Consider the following 23,148-nt stretch of genomic DNA (forward strand, 5'->3'; position numbering starts at 1 on the left):
TGTGTATTATTTGCTCCAACTTAAGAAATAAATTATTCCATCAATTAGGCTGTCAGCTTGTTTGCATTCGAAATTTCACAAAAATTGGACGCCTAGATGGCGATAGAGTGCAAAATAGTATGGTCAGCTAATTTATACCTAATTTGTACCCATTTCCTTTTTTTTTTCGGTTTGTTTTTTCTTTCTTTGTTTCCTCATAACTCCGTCTGTTGTAAATTGATTTGAACATTTTTTTTTTGTCTGAAAGGATATTAATTACATTATATAATTATATTAATTACACATTGGTCACATCGAAATATTATCAAAATCTTTTAATCAAAATAACTGGTTTTGCCACAATTGACTTCGGATCTTTTGTATATATATTTGGATTACAATTAGATTATAATGAATATACCAAACTGTATTGAATATCATTACTAGATGTATACTAATATATATATTGTCCTGTTTGACTCTTTATAATGTACAAATAAACCATATCCATCCATTGGGGTCGATTCTGAGGGCTAATTTCCATAAACTTATCTTTAAATTTGACGTTACAGCGAAACCATTATTCTAAGGAACTAAATTTCTAAGAGATTTATATCAAAATTATTATAATTTACCTTATGATTGTTCATGAAACAGTAATTTTGGAAAAATATCAATTTATTCATAAAAACAAACCTACAAACTTATTATAACCTATTACACTGTTTCTGTCACTTTCTTTCAAATTGGGAATTTGACACATGAGAAAGAGACATAACAGTACCATAGCTAAAATAGGTTTGACTAAGGCTAAGAGATAAATTTAAAATAATGGCGCCTCCGATTCGATTCCAGTATCAGTAACTAATACGTAGTCTCGAGAAATACATTTTCGAGCTATCTATCGAGGAAATAAATTCGTATCACTAAGTGCCTAGCATATTATTAAGAAGCACATAGGTATGTATCAATAATATAAACAAAGCAGTGTTATTCATATTTAAAATTATACTATAATTTATTATATATATATAGCTAAGTATATTGCTGGCAAGGGCCAGTTAAACCCCATTACTAACAATGCCTTTCCTCCCGGATTTATATGAATATAATAATTTTCTGACAAATGTTTCGACTTCATCCAGAAGTTTTTTTTTTTTTTTTTTTTTTACAACACAGGGGGCAAACGAGCATGCGGCTCACCTGATGGTAAGTGACTACCGCCGCCCATGGTCACCCACAACACCTACGGCATTGCAGGTGTGCTGCCGGCCTTTTAAAAAGGAATATGCTCTTTTCTTGAAGGTTATGTTGTCGTATCGGTTCGGAAATACTGCTGCTGGAAGTTGATTCCAAAGAGTGGTTGTGCGTGGAAGAAAGTGCCTTGAAAAACGCACGGTGGAGGACCGCCACTCGTCCAGATGGTTGGGATGAAATTTTAGTTTATGGCGGGTTGTACGATGGTGAAAATCTGCAGCAGGTATCAATCCGAACAATTCTTCAGAGCACTCCCCATGATAAATTCGGTAGAAGATGCACAGAGATGCAACATCTCTACGCAGTTTCAATTAGGCTGAGCTGTATGTATACATGTGAGTTTATTTGCCACCTTTGTGGTATGGTACCAAGTGCTAATGGTGCGTTCAGCGCTCTGCTTGGTGCTTACGGTTATTAAATATATCAAGGAATACAATCTATCTTATATCGAATCTCGAATCGAATATTATCTAAATACATACGTAATAGTTTATAAATTTTAAATACACTCATGTTTTTTTAAAAATTTGTCAAATGTGATTGTAAAGTTACTGCCTCAATAGATCAAATAGATATAAATTAATATTTTTCTTTTTATACTTGGTATACTTATTAAATCATTTTAACACTTGTTTAAAATTTTTCATTTCACCCTTCTTTGCATGTTTTTTTTTTTTGGTAAAATAAATCAAGGTGATATAATTCATGTTCAAAGTTAAAAGAAAAATGGTTAAAAAATAAATTTGACAGCTATGTTTTTTTTTTTCCTGCAATGGACATTAAAAAGGTATCCAGACACAATCAACTTAAAGTGAACATATTCTTTTATATAATTTTTAGGCATTCAGTGTTATGATGGAAATTTCCACCATTATGCAAAGAAGGGTTAAAAGTAAGGTAATACACAGAGATTTATTTAAAATAGTCTTTTATTGTAATTATTTGAGCATTTCACAATTTTATAACATTGTTTACTAAATATAGCAAGCATAAAAAAAAACATTAATATATACAGAAATATTGTAAATGATTGCTTACAATAGAAACAAATAGTCATGTAATAGGTTAAGTACATAAATATATATTGTGTACACCGTGTATACATACATAACCCCCCTTATTCATAAAAACTAAAACATCCTACAAACCTGTTAGTTTTGTCACTATCTGTCAAATTGAGATATTAGTATTATGGAAAAAGACAAAACATTTCAATAGCTACAATATAAGAGGTTTGTCATTTTTATTTATAAGGGGTTTTATCTATGATTTTTAAATGTACATAGCTTTACCTACGAGAACGTAACATAGCGTTTAACCTAATTGTTGTGACGTCCATCATTGCTTATAGTATTGTATATATTCCTTCATTTTAATGTTTACAAAGTGGTCTTAAATTATATTTATTTTGTAAGAACGATTTCGGTGTTTCTCTTAGTAAGTAGATACTTATCTGTAGTTTCGGAACAACCTATTTGTTGGCATCGAGCAGTTCGTAAATTGTTGCTAATAACTTGTTACATGCAGTTAGCGCTAATTAGAAGGTAACAGTTACCGTACTTACAATAGAGTTTATTGGGTAAGTTAGCAGTGAATCAACTAGCTTTTATTCACGACTTTGTCCACGTGGCCGGGATATAATTACTGAAATTAAATTATAATGAACTTTCTGCCGAGGTTTTCCCAAGATACTACAGCATGAGGTTTTTCAAAAAGGGGGTAAATAGGTTTCTTCAGGGTCGGCAACACACGCGTAATACCTCTGGTATTGCAGGTGTTCATAGGCTACGGTAACCACTTGCCATCGGGTGGGCCGTATGCTTGTTTGCCACCTCAATGGTATAAAAAAAAACTGAACGGGTTAAAAAGCCTATATCCTTCTCCATCCCATCTAGTACGTGTATACCAAATTTCATAGTGATTGATTAAGCCGTTGAAGCTCTAAAGGTAACAAACAAACTCACTTTCACATGGGGGGAAGGGATTGTTAGTAATGAGGAGGTTAGTTCCCATTGCTAACAATATACCGTATCAGGTCGACCTCCACGCGGTTCCGCCTGGAAACCATCGTGACTAATTTATCATTGAATTCGTCACGATGGGCTGACTGACCTGCTTTTTTCATTATTCACCTATCATCCCTCACTGATGTCCCGCCAGGGTATCCAGTTAGCGCAGGCGGGGTTACCATTCCATTAACCATGAATTAAAAAAAAAAAAACTCACTTTCACATTTATAATCCGAATTAAGAATTATGGGATGAAGATGGAATGGTAACCCCGGCTACGCTATCAATATATACTTGCAGGCTACCAATGACTGACGACAAGTGAAGATGAAGACAGGTCCGTCGTGAAGGAAGGAATTTACCACGATGGGTTCCCCGGTTTAACATGTGAATTTGATGAATTTTCATTTCATTAAAAATGGCTATAATCCTCAAACCAGTTCTGTCGTCTTCTGACATGCCTGCATCTATCATACGTCACTGGTGCCCCGCCAGTGTATACAAGTGTGGTTGTCATAGTATTTCCATCCCATTAAATAAGAATAGCGCAGTGATCGAGTCCATAATGATCAATAGGTAAAGCAGTATGTTAAACTGTTAAGGCACCAAGGTCGTCAATTAAAAAAAAACACGTTTAACATATGAATAATTATAGTATTGCTGCTCGCCACTACCGTGAACTTCGGGGTGGACGGGGGTTGGGGGGGTTTTGTAAGTAATGGAGATAAGCAATTCCATTGCTAGCAATATACATTATCAGGTCAACCTCCACGCAGTTCCTCCTGGAATACATCGTGATTAATTTCTTATTGATACGTCAAAATGGGCCAATTGACCTGCTTCCCCTCACTAGTGCTCCGCCAGTGTGTACCGAAAGCGCAGTCGTGGTTACCGTTCCATTATCATCCGTACATATCCATAAGTCGAGTATCCCCGAATAAAAATACACGAGTAAACTCGACATAAATAATTAAAATAAAAAATATTAATTTTTATACGCATGGTAACTGAAATTCGATTACGCAACACCAAATATTGCTCTCAGTTTATAATTATTTATCTGATGTAGGTATGATTATGAAGAAGTTATTGTAACTACGCATAAGATAAGCGTTAGCGATTGCGTAAAGCGATAGATTATTATTTCATAAATAAGAACAAGGACTTCAGTTCTATATTTTTGTTTCACACTGGTATCGATTCTGAATTGCCATTCCTCTAAAATTAACTCTCAATCTATGTTTTATTTTGATATATTCGCGAAATTACTATTTTATGGACCATCATAAACTAAAATTATAATCTATATCGTCATAGTCGTAGAATACTGACGGATCTATATATGTAATATTTATCAGATCCGTCAGTATTCTACGACTATGACGATATATTAATACGTGAAGCAAAAATTTTATACCCCTTTTTACGAAAATTGCGCGGACGGTAGAGTATCAAATTTGGCACACTTAAACTATATAGAGAAGGAATGCAAAATGCAATTTTTTTTTAAATTATGCTTAAAAAGTACATTAAATTGATAAGAAAGCTTGTAATGTAAGCTCTTGTAATGCCTATACTATAGGAAACATCTATTGATTCATTTGCCGTTTGTTTAGTGGAGTCGTATCTAAATGGTCGATTATGTAATTATATATAGATAGGTAGCTACTCTATGTTTCCTCCGAAAGATTAAAATAGTAAACTTGTTATAAATATAAACAATTACAAGAAATAATCACAATGAGAAAACAATGGGCGATCTCTTCCAGACAACCTACCTTTGGATGGAGAGGAGTAATTATAAACTACTCTTAATATATTTATATTAATATTATAAATGTGAAAGTTTGTAATTACGTTCGGATGTTGGTTTCTCAATCACGATTTAATGGCTAGACTGGATTCGAATGAAATTTGGTACACGGGTAGGTTATATCCTAACGAAACACAAGTTACTACTCGTATATATACTGACTCACGCGGGCAAAGCTGCGAAAAACAGCTAGTGCCACATAATTTTTTTATATTTGAAGGTTTCTCAAAAACTTAAAACAATGTACCTACCTATTATTGACTATTTAATCATTTCATGCCTTCAATAAGTAGGTAGTATGTTTGTATTTACATAAGTACGAAATCCAAGGTCCACTATGCGCGACTACAAGAATTTTAAAAATGTATTGATGAATGTAATTACTTTTAAACGATTCCAGAAAGGAGTTTCTCGATTCAGCTGTATTTTTTTTTTTTTTTTTGTTACCACATAAAAGAACTCTGAAAAGGTATACAGATTAATTCCATAGAAATTTTCATTAAAACGGGTGTAGTAGTTTGGTTTTTTTTTACAACTTAGAATGGCAAACAAGCTGACGGCCCACCTGATGTAAAGTGATAACCGTCGCATATAGGCATGAGCAGTACCATGGACATAACAGAGTATACTGTTTCGCTCATGATACCCACCCCCATGCGTTGCCATTCCTGAGGACTCAGGTGTTATTCCTCTGTACCCAGTAAATTCACGCCATATCCCACCCTTCAAACCGAAACGCAGCCATGCAAACACAACTGCTTCACGGTAGAAACACGAATGGGACTGAGGTACCAAAGCAATCTACTTTTATTTTTTTTAAAATAAAACAACTGGATTTGCCACAATTAAAAGAATTTTTTTGGAACAATATTATTTTTTTGAAAATTACGCAAAAATATTCACATAACGGTGAAATGCAATATCATCTCTGATAACAGACTAGTAGGTATTATGTAGAGGTTTTTTTTATTTGATTTCATTATGTCAAGTTATAATTTTAGTTTATATACAAAACTACCTCTGGATTTAAATTGAAGTATTTATGAAAACACGAAACAGAATTATCATTTACAATATTAAAAAGGAAACGATCTGAGAGTATTAGACAGTAACTAACTTAGATCAGCGCCTTATATTTTACTCATAAAACTGTTCTAGAAAATTATAATTCATGTGAAATTCATTCTGTCTTGTAATAAATATGAAATTAAATATTAATTGTAAATGCTTAATATTTTTACAATATTGACGTAAATAAAGGTTTGTTAAATGCATTGTGTTTAATTTTTCAACCGACTTCAAAACAGGAGGTTCTCAATTCAATTGTAATATATTATTTTGTTACCTTATAACTCCGTCAATTGTAATCTGATTTGAAAAATTGTTTTTTTTTTTTCTTATCTGAATACTTATACTTACAGATCCATTGAAGTTTATTCAAAATTAGTTTAGTACTTCAGTTGTTAGATCTAATTAATTGGTTTTGGTTTTGTTACAATCCAAGTAGTTTTTTGTAGGACACAATTTTTAATTATTTTTCTAGTGTTAAGGTTTTTTTTTGATGGGTGAAAATGGTATGGTAACGCCGCCTGCGCTAACGGGATACGCTGGCGGAGCACCAGTGAAGGGTGATAGATGAGAATGAAAACAGGCCAGTTAGCCTATCATAATGAATTCATCAGGAATTAACCATGATAGTTTCCAGGGAGAACCGCTAGAAGGTCGACCTAGTTGACCATTGCTAGCAATAGAATTCTCAGTCTCAATTACTAAGTTAGAAATAAAAATACTAATATTCATACCCACAAATTTAATAAATAATAACAGGTGTAGAAAATTACATCTTTGGAAAATATCACTACAATTACCTAACCTTGGATATGTACAGATCATTATAAATATATAACCAGTCTCTATATAGTATATCTACATATACATATTCAGTATTAATTCCTGTGTAATATAGTTCCAGGAATGCGATTTCTATGATACATTTTATATATAAGAGGACATATATATTTAATATTTTATTTTTACAAACAAACGAGCATGCGTCTCACCTGATGGTAAGTGACTAAATAAATATCTATTCATAAATATTTATTAATGCGATTGCAGCGCCCTTCAAGGGTTCATGTTGATTCTTTACTTTTAATAACTTAAGACCTTCTATTGTTACAACATGAAATAGCAATAAATGATTGAATTGAATTGAATATCTAACATAGCAACCTAGTCTCATATAAAAAGGACAAAAAAAACAACTGAACGAATCTTTATAACATAATATTAAATTGAAATATTGACCGCTAAATCAGACGAGATTGAAACTGACATCACTTAGCTATTTGGGTATTAAAATATTATAAAAGTAAATATTTTAATATTTCCAAATGCAGGTAAATAAATTCAAAACTCCATAATGTAAACTTTTTATATTTTGTACCTCGTTTCGTACAATAATCGCGATTAAGTTGTCCTTTTCCTGTTTTTGTAATAACAATTATTTTCCATAGACAATTGGCACGTTTGTTTATAACTAATTTGATAAGTTAGCAAAGAAATTATTAATTTAGAAATTTTGGATTAATTATTTATGTTTGTAAATTAAATGTAGAAAATGGCCAATTCTTTAATTACATTAATGCTTACGCTTATTATCAATGTCAAAACAAAACAAAAAAAATCAACATTGAGATGATAAAAATATCCAATTGTATTTCTTTATACATATTATATTATCTATACCTACAAACAATTATGTCTGTACATACTTATACATAAGATATTTACACTAAAGGAATATGATTATGACATACATAAATCCCTAAACAGTATTAAGATCCCAGTAGACTAAAGATGGCACTAGTGGCTTTAGGAAGTTAAACACAAAGCATGGGCGACACATGTAGTATACAGTTACTATACCTATATATTGGTCCAATATCTAATGAATATATATTGAACGATAGGCAATTATTTTTTATTCCGAAACAGATTTTTTTTCCCAGTAACTTACTTGTGCCAACTAAAATAATAAGTATATAAGGCTGAGAAAAAATTACACAATCACTATTTATTTAGAGCTAAATTAAGTACATAAATATGGGTTGAAATATATTAAAATGTATTTATACATATTAGACAATACATTTACTGACTATTAACATATATGTAAAATACAATAAATAAAAATCGAAATGTTGAAAATAATATTACCATCTGATACTACTTTGGATTTAGAGTAATTTACACTACCAATATATAGTTACATTAGATACTGAAAACCAATATATAGTGACGATTCAATATAGCGCAAAAGCGACTTTACCCATGCCTTTTAAACACCAAACCTGTCTATAAATGAATTTTTATGCAATCGGGATTGGTTTTCTTGCTTTCACCAACTCCTCGGAGATATTCCAGAGTTTTGTTTCCACTTCTTTATCAAATGAGTAATTCGATTCATACTCAGCACAGTCTCTGTAGAACCTGCCAGATACACCTTCGATGCTGTATTCACTAGCACAGTACACTACTGTTTCCGCTCCCTGTAAAGAACGAAACGAAAGCTTTATTGTTTTCCATTTACTTTTTCACAAACACAACGCCATCTAGTCCCGTTAAGTGTACATTGTACAATAAGTACTAACTTATTTATAAAAATATATTTTTAAATACAATATAATTTAATATATAGTGATAAAAGTGGAAATTAAATAAAATTCTCGTGTTATGGTATATTCACCTAATTTTTAAAACTGATCAACCAATTTTAATGAAATTTAACATAGTTGCAAAAAATGAATATTGTTTGCTCTAATTTGATAAATAAGATATAGCGTAATTCCATTGAACTCTATTGCTAACAATCCTTTTCACCCCGGAGTGGGTATCTATACAGGATCTTCAGCGTCAGCTATAAAAGCAAAGATAGGTTGAAGAGCGAATAAACGCCTCTTTCATTTCGCCAGCAATTTGGAAAATAATCTTAAATAAGTCAAATAGATAGTCAACATGTGAAGTTTTTATAGGATGTAGATTGTAGTATTACATACATACATACATTCTATACAAAATACGTAGTCATTAATATCAAAATCATTGTTGAAATCAATATCGGCTAGATTAAGTACGATAAGATACCCTTATTTTGTTTTCTACATTTATATAGATTACATAGATTAAAAATAAAATTACAGAACAAAATTTAAGAAAACAATGTGCGCGGTTATCGTTAATGTCAATCAATTTTGAAACAAAACAAAGTTGATCTAAGGGTCACTGTGCATCATACCTACTTAAATTATTGGTCACTAGCGACCTAACTTTGCACCTAAGGTAGAATTTTTGAAAATAATATATAGTCTATGTTATTCGCTAATAATGTAGCTTTCTATAAGTGAAAGAATTTTTAAAATCAGTTGAGTAATTTTTAAGTTTATCAAACGTACAATCAAATCTTTCCTCTTTATTCTATGAATATAAACATGGCTTGTACTTAAGTAATTAATCCATAATAAAAACAGTTTTTTTTTTGTAATAAATGACAATGGAATAGTAACCCTGCCCTGTCAGAAAAAAAATCCATACGTAATCCTCAATGTACAAAGACTTGTTTGTGTATTGCCAGTGTCGACTGCTGCTTCGCGAGCTATAGACAATTTAGAGATTCACTTTGTAAAGGAAACTAAAATTAAGATATTAATGTAGGAACCAAAAGAAATAATATTTAGGAAAAACTAATACAATACAGTCTGAAGTATAAGCATACTAATATATACACATAGGGAGGGAAGGGACTGTTAGTAATACGGACTATAAGGTCGACCGTCTCGTGGTCACCCTGGAAAGGATCGTGCTGAATTCCGGATGTATTCATCACGACGGACTATATGATCTGCCATTTTATTCTCATTTATCATCCCTCATTTCTGTCCCCCCCCCCCCAACGTATAACGTTACTTATCATTTCATTATTGACCATTAAAAAAATATACCTACATAATTCGAAGAACCAACAACCAATGGAGAAGAAAGGTTCTTTAATGGCAAAAGGTTATTGAATTTGTCTATTGATACGTTATCGCTGCAGTGTACATAAAGTAGAGCGAGACGGCAATGTTCGGCGACTTGTTCTTTCACTTATGTGCTTTAATAAAAACATATCTATCGATACTTATCGATACATATTACTTGTCTAGATAACGTCCTTAAGGATGTAGGACCATTCTTTGTGGCAATCTAAGAAGTACATCAGTGCTTATTTTTATAATGGACATTGAATGGGTGGATTTACATATATTTATCATATAGAATGTATGTCGAGAAAGAACTTACTTGTTTCGCAGATCTCATAAATAACAGGTAAACTGGAGCCATTAGAATGTAGTGATACCATCTGATAGCATTTCTGTTTGGAACAAAAAACAAAATCAGTTACAATGTGCACAGACTACAAACTTTCTACGGAGAATAAACATCTTACTACAGATTTGTGATTATAAATGCAAAGATTTTTTTACTATTTTATGAACAGAAAAAAATATATAATTCACTCGTTTATAGAAGCCTTAAGGCTATCAGGTAGCTACTTGATAAAGTTTTGTTATCAACAATGCAATTTTATCTAACTTCATCAGATTTCACACAGATCATAATCATAGCACAAGATTAATAATATATAATAATAATAATAATCCATTAAACTTTGCTATGTAGTCCTGGTATAAAATGGCTCAACCCTTCCTATTCCGTGGGTGTGGTGAGAGGTGACTAAGGGAACTTAATTGACGAGGGATGGGCAACAGTGTCCCTCTTAAAACATCACCAATAACTAACTACAGTTACTAACCCGCCTGCCAAGGGTGGCAACTATTGGCAAAACTCCTCCTTATGGGGGAAGCCTAACTTCAGCAGTGGACAGTTGATGGCTGATGTGATGATGAAACTTTACAAAAAGGGAATAAGGTTTTGTTTGATTACATTATGATTGGAATACAGATGTTGCACATCAGAACTACTTTCATACAACTCTAAAGTGAGATCTCGAATGAAAGAAATATTATTTATGAGATCACTGTTTTAAGAATTCTTTGAAACAGATTTTTTTTTAATTTGTCATAAATTGGAAATGAAACAATAATTTAAATCAATATAGCTGTACTGCCATGCATAATGTTTACCTAGTCTGCTAAGGTCAGATCAATAATTAGCTTATTATAATTTCATCATAATGCTTCAATAATAATAATACATATAAGTACAAATTTATAAACAAACACTGCAAACATCACTACATATAGATGTAGTGATGTTTGGAATATACATAAACAAGCATATAGATAGCTACATATAAATTCTATGTTGACTATTTATAGTCGACATAAGTCTAGATCTATCTAACAATATAGGTGTTCTTTGTACAAAAATTGTCTACAGCAGAAACATGGAATGTGACTGAGGTATATCTCTGTCCAACTCATATTTCACCAATGAAGTGCATGTATTCTACTATGCATGTGCATCTGCATCGCCATGCAGCAATTTTAGTTTAAAGGGTTCATCATCATCATTATCTCAGCCATTATCTGTCCACTGCTGAACATATGCCTCCCTCTATTGGGCGGTTTTGACAGTAGTTGCTAGCTTGGCAGGGGGGTTTTCGATGGGTGAAAATGGTATGGTAACCCCGCCTGCGCTAACGGGATACCCTGGCAGAGCACCAGTGAAGGGTGATAGATGAGAATGAAAACAGGCCAGTTAGCCCATCATGATGAATTCATCAGGAATTAACCATGGTAGTTTCCAGGAAGAACTGCGAGGAGGTCGACCTGGTTGGGTATATTACTAGCAATGAGATTCTCAGTCTCCATTACTAACAATCCCTTTCCCCCCTGGCAGGGGGGTTGACAGTCCCAGTTAGGCTTTGGTGATGCTTTAAGAGGGACGCCGCTGTCCACCCCTAGGCCACTAAGCTCCCTTAGTCGCCTATTACAACACCCATGGAACAGGAAGAGTTAAAGCAGTAAAATTTTTCAATTTGCTTAACTCCTCAAAAAAAGAAAATGCATTAGGGATTAGTATGGGCATAACATTAAAGTATGTGACACTTTTAAAATAAATGTTGCTCATAGAGGTGAAGTTGAAAATAAATTTCCATTAAGTGGTCTGTAAGGTTGATTGCCATTCTAGTTATATAGAACAATAACTACTATATATGCTTCAATAATTACCTGAACAGGCCTGTAGAACAGAATCCCGGACAGCAAGCACTCACATCAATTCCACTTCCACTGAGCCGTTCTGTCAACGCTTTCATATGGTAGCAATTCATTAATTTAGAGTTACAGTAGCCAGGGTTATGACGACCACTCTTCCCTCTCTTTGCGTGCTCGATCTCTGCCTTTAGATTCAGATCCGCAAAGTTGATTTGACCTCTCTCGTGGAGTGTCGACGATACAATGACTATTCTGTTGATAAAAATATTACATATATTTTAAAAGTAATAACAGCATAGCATCTGAATTAACTATAAAAGAAATTAAACAATTTATAATATTTTTGAATAATTTTTTAAATGTTAATCTTATAATAAGATTCTTATTAAAATTTCAGATTTTAATGATAGAAAATTTATTAAGAAATTTTAAAGATAAAATAATATGAAAAACTATTTAATATAACTCAATAAATCTTTGATAATATATAATTAAATACTTTATGTACAACAAAATTATGCTTAACAAATTACCTGCTTGGTGTAGCTCTTTTCAGGTGGTCTAATAATAAATTTGTCAAATGAAAATGTCCCAGGTAATTCACTCCAAAGTGTATCTCAAATCCATCTTTAGTTTTTAGATCTTGATTTAATGGCACATATACACCGGCATTATTAATTAGAACGTCTATTTTGTGGAAGCCCGCCTTTACTACTTCTACAAATTTCTCAATGGAGTCCAGTGATTCTAGATCTAAGTGCATAGGGATCTGTAATAAAAAAAAAATAGAAATGTTTAATTTATTAGTGCATGCTTTCATACAGGAATATATAAAACAGGAATAAATAATATAATTAATAAATTTTTCAGTGCAGTCTAAAAATAATCAAAATAAAATCAATCTGTCAAATAAAAAACATTTTCTCAGACATCATCTGATTATCACAAATTTAACACTTTAATATTCTTCAATTTCTGACTCAATATACTGAAATAACAAGGCGATTAAACATACTAGTGTACATTATAATATGAATGTAGTTACCAATTCACCCCCGGTTGGCTGCTTCTTTCTAATTTCAGCAACCGCCGCTTTAGCTTTCGCGATATCACGACAAGCAAATATCACTCGGGCCTTTCTAGTTACTAGGGCTCTGGCTGTTTCCAATCCTATACCACTATTGGCACCAGTAATTAGGAACGTTTTACCCCGCAAACAAGTATTACTCGCACACTTCCCCCACTTTCTTGACCTCCATTTACGCAATAAACCTAATGCCACTATAACCGAAACTGGCACAGCTGCATAGAGAACTGACGCCGCCACCATTGTACTAATATTATTTGATGTTTTAATATTTTTTCAGAAAATATTAATGTAAAAAAACTTTCGTATTAATTGTACGATAAACAAACTAAAAGCATGAGACGTGCGAAGATAGAGATTTATGCATATAGAATGCAAAAGTCAGACGTCAGATTTGTCTGTAGGTGTCAGTTGTCATATCAATTTTATGTCACGACTGACATTAAGCACTAGTATAGATTAAAAATTATATTTGTAGGTGACTCAAAATTTGTAAAACTCCCGAATATAGTTTATGGATGATAATGGAATGGTAACGTCGCCTGCGTTAACGATATACACTAGCAAGGCACCAGTGAAGGTTGATAGGTGAGAATGAAAAGGCAGGTTAGTTAGCCCATCGTAATGAATACACCTGGAATTCAGCATGATGGTTTCCAAGGGATACTAGCAAGATACCCTATCAAATCAATTGTCTCTTATTGATGGCCCGCCATTGTATACCGTTAGCGCTGACGAGGTTGCTATTCCATTATCATTCATTAAAAACTATATAGATAGGGGAGGAAGACGAATGTTTATAATAGAGGTTAGCAGGGCCATTGTTAGTAATATATCAACCTGTGAGATCTGGACCCGATCTGTCTAGAAACCATCGTAGTTAATTTTTACAATCATAAAAACTTGTAATAATTTAAAGATACCAGATTTTATGTCAAGGTTTAGTTTTATTATAGTTATTTATCTTTTAAATGAATCATATATCTAATCAGTATTAATACCAGTAGTAATTAATACTAAGTTGTCTAGTGTCTTCATAAATCCTAGTAGGATCTACTTACAGATAACTTTACTTATCAAGATTAAGGCAATCATCTACTCTAGATAACAGACTCTACGTCGACTTATAGATGTAAAATTTATGTTCCACTTACGTTGAGTTAATTTATTTCTAAATTTAAAAACAGAAGTAATTCTACTAAATGATTCGAGAATAGAGCATATTCTTTTTAAAAGATCTGCAATTCCTTTGGTGTTGCGGGTGCTCATGGGCGGCGGTAGTCACTTACCATCAGGTGAGCCGCATGCTCATTTACCCCTTGTATTATAAAAACTTTTTTATTTTCAGGTAAATTTTTAGGCCTTTAATAATCTCTTTTAGAGGGGGGAAAGAGATTGTTAGTAATGGAGACTGAGAATCCCATTACTAGCAGTATACCCAACCAAGTCGACCTCCTCGCGGTTCTCCCTGAAAACTATCATGGTTAATTCCTGATGAATTTATCATGATGGGCTGACTGGCCTGTTTTCATTCTCATCTATCACCCTTCACTGGTGCTCCGCCAGCGTATCCCATTAGCGCAAGTGGGGTTACTATACCATTTTCACCCATCAAAAAAATTTTTAGAATTCACGATGGGCTAACTGATTTCACTTCATCCTATATCATTGAAGTATATAATTTCTTGCTGTTACCCCACCTATCTATTTGGGATCAAAAAGGACATAAGTCACTTTGCTTTTTGTCTGTCAATGTATGTCTCGTTCACCAGACGAAGTCGTGAGTAAAAACTAGTTTTATTATACATAATCGCCAAAACAACAATCAATATTGATTGAATCGATATTATCGATTGATTAATCGAAATCGGCTTTCTAGTGGTGACGAAACGCAGATAAACATACTTAACCAAAACAATGTTGATTAGACGAATGAAGAAATCTCTCTTTTTCAAAATAGCATAAAATAAAGACGAGGGAAATTAAATAAATACAATGTTAATTAGCTGGGCCGTTTATTTGAAATACATATAGGGACAACTAGATATAAAATCTGTATTCCAGACTATGAAAAACAATTGATATGGCAACATTATGAATATAATTATGTATGAAATATTTTCTTTTTTATATGAGGCGTTTACAATTAGGTTTAATATTTTATAGTAGGTAAATGTAGTAGATAAGTCCAAAATTTTAAAAATTAAAATTAATGTACATTTATTTATATTTAATGGAATGATTGCATCAACAAATAATAAATATTTACATTTATTTTCTTTTTATTAAATAATATAAAATAGACATAGTACTGAATATTTATAGTAAATAAAAATACAGAAATATAGGCACCTAGTACATAGGTAGTATGTGTATCCATGGATCGTTATGAGATTAAAAAATGTTTCATTATCTCGTAGGCAGGTATTAAAATTAATTTCATAGGATTCACAAATTATATCTACCTAAATATCAAAATGATCAACAATCTAAGAATAATACAGCAATGTATTAAACAGTTTATAGAGGTATGTTAAAGATGGCGTCGTTTTTAATTGAAAGGGAAATATTATTATTATAAATTATTATTATTATACAGAAATAATTTGAAAGTTCAGTTAAAAAAAGATCAATTTTTTTATGGAAACTATAACACCGAGCTGAGATATTTGAGTCGAAAATTATACAAATATATAGTACAATGTGGTAGTAATAATGTAGAGGTTTGTACAGTATTAAACCAGTTCTGATAAGACGCCACTTGTCCATACAGAAGTAGCCAAATCCACTCTGTAGGTACAAAAGTCAATAGATTACTGTATATTCTTATCCGGATATGAATCCGGGTGTAATTATATCATATTGAAATACAGTGAAAATAAATTAATAATCATTATGATTTATAACACAATGTACCTATTCTAATACGACGTAATTATGCATATGATACCTATTCATGTTTTTGACAGATTTATCATAAGTAGGTATTTATAATGGATACCTATATGCATTATTTTACCTTGAAATGTTTCTTACGCTGTAACATCATTGGCACTTTAAAGTTTTAACAGTAACTCATTTTTGTGCCTTGCTTAACAACCTTACGAATGGAATGTATGGAAATTAAATAGTTTCATTTAAAACGCAGTCACACATATATATTTGTAACAGACGTAGGTATATTTAAAAAGGTAATAAGATAATAATTTCTTATATTTTACGGAATGTAAGCAAACGTACCTACTTATATTAAAAAGGTATCTGCGCCTCCTCACAATTTTTAACAACGTTCCAAAAAGATCTTCTGTCTAAGGTACTGACGTGTTTTGTTTTTTCATAATTAATTGATTTGGCATTATTTTATAATAATAATAAATAAGTGCTATACAATTATATCAATTTTCTCGTTCTCTAACTAGAAAAATCTAGAAAAGACTAACAAAGGCGAGATAATAAAAAAGAAAAAACATAAAATATACTAGGAAACCCTGTATTATTTAGCGCTTTTATAATTTACCGTAAGATATTGTAGATACAATTTTATCGTTTCGATATAACAATTGTGTATGGAATCGCTTTTATTTAAATTTTTTTGCGACTAAGTACTTCGTGTTAGATAAATTATATAAGTCCCAATCACAAGCCAGGTAACAAATATCTAGGGCTCAGAACTTGATTTAGAAAAAAAATGCTGTTGTCGCAATAAATAAAACTAAATTACCGGTTATGTCTTTTGACCTCTTAAGTATTTTTCCGAAAAACAAAAAATCAAATGAACAAAATTAAACAAAAGAAGTGTTCTGCTAAGGAAACTGAACATTATCTTCAGTGGCGGATTAAAGGAGGAGGCGGAAGTGGCAGCCTGCCCCGAGACACTGGTCCTAAGGGGGTCTCCAAACGCTTTCATTTTCTTCATCTAAATCCATTTTCTATGTATGTTTATTTAAGTCCTATGTAAATTTCACTTGCAAGATTTTAACTAAGCAACCATTAACACACAAACAAATGTGAACTGAATAAAAAGTTTGTAAAATTATATCAACTTCTTAAACTGGGGGCTTCATTTAGCTTTGCTGCCCCGGGCCACTGACAGGCTTAGTTCGTCACTGATTATCTTAAAAAAAAAGTAAAAAATTTTCAAGCCTTTCAGCTGTAAAGATGGTTACAAAAGTTTAATTTTCTTTGTCCCATGTTTCCTTGAAACATTTTAGTTTTATTTCATTGTTTGAATATTCCTTTTAAACGATATTAATGATATACATTTTATATCGAATACTTGAGAAGATAAAACAGTTCTATTTTCCAAAGTAGGTACCTGCCGGCTTGATATAACCACCCACACTAGTAAACCATAGCTTTATTGTATCTGATATTGTACTGTAATTTTCTCTAGCCTGGCCCCTTAAAAAAGGCGTAAATGAACCTTTAGCTCTTGGTAAAGCTTCGTTAGCATTCTGAGATGGCACCAGTCTTGTTTGGGATGGGATGGGCACTAGTCACCTGCCTCCCCCTTCCTCTAAATACATCTATGATGTAACTTTTAGTTTAAACCTGTTATTTTAATTGTGCATTCAAATAAAAATATTGACATTTAAACAAGTACTGAAAAAGTAAATTAATCATTTTATAATACTATTTTTTATTTTATTCTCTGGGTTAATTGCATTTGCCTCATATAATTCTCAATATAAAAAAAAACAACTATGTATTTTAAAAGCATCTTTGCGCAATGCAGTTGCATTCATCTAGATGGAGTCTCGACCGTTAAAAATGACCAAAAAAACAGTCAAATAATTATTACAATTGAAAATTTTTAGTTGACGCGATATGCTGTCATTTAGTATAACATAACGACGAATTTCTTGTCAGTATTTATAAAAAAAAGTATAACATTGATTATATTAAAACTGTAAATAAATAAAATAAAGGTTTTTATTATTTTACCATTTAAAAAAAGGTTGATTTTATCCAAGCAATCGTAGGGAGATACTCTATCTAGATGTTTATGATCTACAGTTTGTAGTTTCGTCTCTCTTAATAAGTTCTGCTTCAATTTTTATTCCATTCTCATAATATGTATTAAATCTTCTATCTAAAGACAAAATGTTAGAAATATTTTAAGTAAGTACCTACATCTCACTATTCGCTCGCATGCATTTATAAGCTTACATTTTTGTATAAAAAATTATTTTTTTTGAACAATAAAAGTATACTCGTTCTCTATTACCATTAAAAAAAAGTTAATAAATATTTTTCTTACAGTGCCATAAATCGGCTTTGCAATAAATATACATTTCATTTAATAAAAACTATTGTCAAATCGCAGAAACAAGTTCTAGATAACTAAGATAAATGCTCAGTATACATAAATACAAAAAATTTACTTATTAACACGCTTGTACACACAACAATGTATAATTTTCTTAAATTATGTAAAATAAGTGCACATTTATATTAAAGAAGAAAACAATTAGGTATTTTATTAAGCAATAAAGTAGGACACGTTTTGCAAACTTGGAGTATCTACTTAACATTTCTCCTGCACCATAATTATTTTGAAAAAAATTATAATCTTGCTTCTTGTACTATCCATTATTAAATTTTAAAACCAAGACGTTATCGTAATAGCTCTATATCGTCAAATTTTCAGTACTTTATTACAAGTATGTTGCCAACATAACAATATTAAAGGCATTTACAAGTTTCACGTCTTTGAATTTCCTTCAGCTTTTCCTGACTCTCCAAAAAGTTGAAAAAAAAAAAATGTAAGACACGGCCTGTATGCATCCTTACTTAATTTTACATAAGTATCATCTAAAATAATCATAAAATTTTAAGGGCACATTAAACATTACTTCAATCCACACACGAGATTCATAATCGAATGTTAAATTTTAAATAATAAGTCTATGAAAATGTTGACTTCGAGAAGCGTGATGATCATTAACACCTTGCTCGGTCCTTTTCTTGAGATAATAACAAGCTCGCCGAATATTTTACATGGGTGTTGATAACTGGTGCTTCGACCTGTCCACGCCCACGTCTACCGTCACGACTTTCCCATCTACAGGCGTAACACTGTCCACCTCACTGTCTGGCATGATCACACACATAAAAGACTTCCCACTAGTCACATCTTTAGGATATATAGTCATAGGAATAAACCTATCACTCGTACCGTCCACGTACGCCGCCAATCTGGAATACACTTCAGGAAAGTGCTTTTTCAATGCGACCCCTCGTTTTTCAAGCTCGTTCGATATATTGTGGAAGCATATTTCCCTAAACTTGTGAGCTGTTGCAGCATTCTTTTCCCCTGCGTTGCACAATTTAGATGTTAAAATCAAAGTTTCCCTGTCATCTGGCGTACTTTTGCTGTCTCTTCGGTGTCGGCGACGATTCTGCTCCTGTATAGCGACCGTAACTGTTTTACTAAGTCGCAACTTGGCACATCTTGATACCATTTGCCTTTCCCATTTAACAGCGCCTTTTGTTGGCACTTCACTAATAATACATACAGCCACATATAGAATAACCCTCGTTTCCGGGTTGTAAGCTTTGCATAACTTTACTACTTCAGTATATAATTCCACACCCATTTCATTGGGTTGCAGTGATGTCCATTTCAAATATTCAGGCTCTGTCAAATACTGGAAGCCGTGGGTTGTAAACTTTTCCGCTGCCTCGGGACTCGTGAAAAAGATTTTGACCACACCTCTCCCGAAATTCAAATATCCCTTGTGGCCTATTGTACTTATTTGATGCAACGAATCAGCATCCTCCTTGGCCGCGGATATAATTTGTCTGCATAGAGCACTCGCTCGAGAATGTAAACAAACTTTTCTGTGTTTCTCCCAATGTGCTCTTCTGCATTCTCTTGAGCAGTACATTGTTGTACAATTATGACAGGTTTTGTAATGCCTTTTCGCGTCTGCTAAAGGAGCGCGAGAAGAACATTTAGGGTATTTGCATTTGACGAACGCTTCGTCTGTACTATTCTCTGTCTGTAAGGAGGCAAGGGAAACTTTGGAATCATGGTGGGTTAACTGGGAATCGGAGGGGCGTAAGGCTGCGGCGTCCAGACTAGTACGACGGTCGAAAGATACACTAGGCTGAGCGAAGGGTTCACTCCTGCGACGGGAGTGCTCGCCTTGCGCCGACCGCGACCGTCTCGATTCCTGCATTGCTGCAGAATTATCAACTGTATCCTTGCCTGAAATAGTAAAAAAAAAATTAATTACACATATTTTTTTAATTACGCCTTCTAACATCTTTAAGACTCAGGACCATTGTGTATTATTAATTTAGATATTTACACACATTTTAGTACAGAATCAAAATTAACATATTCGACAAACATGCTCCGGGGAATGACCATGCCACTATGACAATATCGACAAGTAGGAGAGCACCTACACATATATTAAAAATAGGCAGGTAGGTACTTACAACTTTGTTCTATGATGTTTGTCTGTTCTGTACATTATCAAAAAGCTTAAAATAAATACAATAGTAGTACACTGATAGGTTATTGTACCTATGCAAAATAAAAACACAATTATCTATATTTGACACAAACAATGAAAAATAACAATACAAACAAAAATAGTCAAAAAGATAATGACTCATTTAATTGATTGATTAATTATTTATTTGTACTTAAGTTTTGAAAAATTCATAATTAGATAAGCGTAGGTCATTGGGTGCGAATTCAGTGTGTTTGGAGATTGTGAGGTGCATGTCTCCAAAACATTGATGTAACTATAAATAACGTTTGATTTTGTTTGATTTATGAATAGGTATTTTCGCGATTAAAATTCTAGTTACAAGTATTCAATTGTTGCTAATTTGAATATTTAAATTCAAATGGGGTAGAGTGTAAGTCAATTATTCAAATTATTCATTCAATCAGTATCGGCAAGATTCAAATTTCGACTTTGGTTAGTAACTCAATTTGAAATTGCACGATTCTGGCGATTAATTATCTGCGAAAAAAAAAATTGTCGTCTTAATAAAATTTAAAAAATAATATCTAAAATAGGTTATAGCTTTCATACAGTAGCATATGGTAGTACCCAAGTCTTTTCGTTCATTAAAAAAAAAATTGTGTATTAAAAGAAAAGTACTAAGCTTTTTTATAGTCGCTCGACTAAAACAAGAATTGAATAAAAATCACAATTTATTTATTACATACCTGTCTTATGGATTCATACTACATATGCAAATATAGAACGAATAGATACATATGTACCTTTTAGGCATTATAATGGGAGCGAGAGAGATAGACATTTTATTGGGACAGGACTAGAGATTTTATCATTAAGAAACTCTTTTACCTCAATAAGCCTTATTTTGTAGAAGATTTTTTAATAATCTATATTTTATTATTTAATAAAATTCATAAATCGAACAGAGACAAACGTTAACGCGTAAGTTACTCAATGCTAGGTAAAGTCGTGATAGGTAAATATAAAAATTGGAACGGCCGAGACTTACATATCGTTCCTACCTGGTCGGTCGCGGTCTGGACTAGGGTCCGTGGTGGAGCTGCGACCCTCGCTCGGAGTACCAATGAAACGGGACGCTGGGGAGCTGCTACTGTGTCCGCTGCTAGCTAGCTGTTCGTACCGAGGACTCTGTGAGGAAAATACCGTCATGTGTTTCGAACGCTTTTAATTTTAAAAGAAAATGTAACGCCATTAAAGAATATAGATTTATAATGTATATTTCTAAAGTATAATCAAAACATTCGCTGTTTTTCGCAGTTTTATCTGAATGACTGTGACGTATTTTGATTGTTAAGTTAGTGTATAACCTATCCGTGCACAAAATGTTTAGGTATTATATATAAAAAAAAATATTTTTTCTGTTAAGCCGTTTAAAGGTGAATGCCATCCAAACATTTTTACAAACTTTCACATTTATAATATTTAATAAGAATATAAAAGGTAAGGTATTTAAATAGGATTTACTAATTAGATCCTAGTTATTAATTTAAAAAAAATCAATTAAAGACTTCTTTAGGAAGTCGTTGAAAAAGTAGAAAAAATCCGTTTTTACTATTTTCTGGTGGTACATTAAAAATAATCGTAATCCATTTATAACTAATTGAGTAAGGGTTATTCAAAGTTAAATAGATATACGTTTAAATAATATTACCTATGTACAATATAGATCCCTATCTTTCAGAATCATGTATTAGTTTTGTCGGTACATTTTATCGTGATTAATTTATACTTACTAATATCATGATAAGCGGATATTAAGAATGTATTCATATTTAGATACTACTTAGATAAGATTCCATATTTTAATAATTATATATAGTAAGGACGAAATAAGTACCATACTGCGACTATGTCAAAGAAAAGATTGTTTTCGATCGACTTCAAAAAGCAGGCAGTTCTCAATTCAGTTGTAATTTTCCTTTATGTTTGTTGTTATCTCATAACTACGTCAGTTGTAAAATCTTTTTTATATACTGAAAGGATATATTTACAGATCAGTGCATTAGAAATTGTATCAAAATCGGCTCAGTAATTTATTTTTAGACCAAAATAACTGGTTTTGTTACTCGTCGGTATAATGTTGTAAGACATTGGATGTGCTTTGCACGCTTAAATAACTTTTCCTTGTAATTAAAAAACGCTTTTAAACGAAAATGCATTTTAATATAGGACACCATTACAGAGAGATGTAGGATGTTCATTTACAATATCGCCAACCTTTGGTACAAATATTTTAGAATATACTACAGTCGGTTTTTTTTGTGGGACACAATCT

The 23,148-nt window shown here is 32.3% G+C and overlaps 2 protein-coding genes across 6 annotated transcripts in view; both read right to left on the reverse strand.

Annotated features, from left to right (window-relative positions):
• Positions 1–6,853: 6,853 nt before the first annotated feature.
• On the reverse strand, positions 6,854–13,750 carry LOC113522782 (retinol dehydrogenase 14-like). Its single transcript, XM_026908594.3, has 5 exons — positions 13,324–13,750; positions 12,812–13,047; positions 12,294–12,530; positions 10,399–10,471; positions 6,854–8,609 (listed from the first exon to the last, which is right to left on the reverse strand). Exons 1-5 carry the CDS (start codon positions 13,606–13,608, stop codon positions 8,430–8,432), a joined length of 1,011 nt encoding a protein of 336 aa, XP_026764395.2. The 5' UTR covers positions 13,609–13,750; the 3' UTR covers positions 6,854–8,429.
• A 1,613-nt stretch (positions 13,751–15,363) lies between these two features.
• Positions 15,364–23,148, reverse strand: part of LOC113522903 (uncharacterized) — a 141,909-nt gene continuing 134,124 nt past the window's right edge. For 4 of the 5 annotated variants that reach the window (XM_052898667.1, XM_052898668.1, XM_052898669.1 and 1 more), the window contains exons 10-11: positions 21,875–22,001; positions 15,364–20,578 (exon numbers count right to left, since the gene is read on the reverse strand). In XM_052898667.1, the coding sequence (XP_052754627.1) occupies positions 19,362–20,578; positions 21,875–22,001 (1,344 nt within the window). In that variant the 3' untranslated portion in view covers positions 15,364–19,361. The remainder of the gene's footprint in view (positions 20,579–21,874; positions 22,002–23,148) is intronic. The other variant, XM_052898671.1, reaches the window with a different exon arrangement.

The sequence above is a fragment of the Galleria mellonella genome, unplaced genomic scaffold, assembly GCF_026898425.1.
Source record: "Galleria mellonella isolate WM207_F2 unplaced genomic scaffold, CSIRO_AGI_GalMel_v1 utg515, whole genome shotgun sequence".
Taxonomy (NCBI): domain Eukaryota; kingdom Metazoa; phylum Arthropoda; class Insecta; order Lepidoptera; family Pyralidae; genus Galleria; species Galleria mellonella.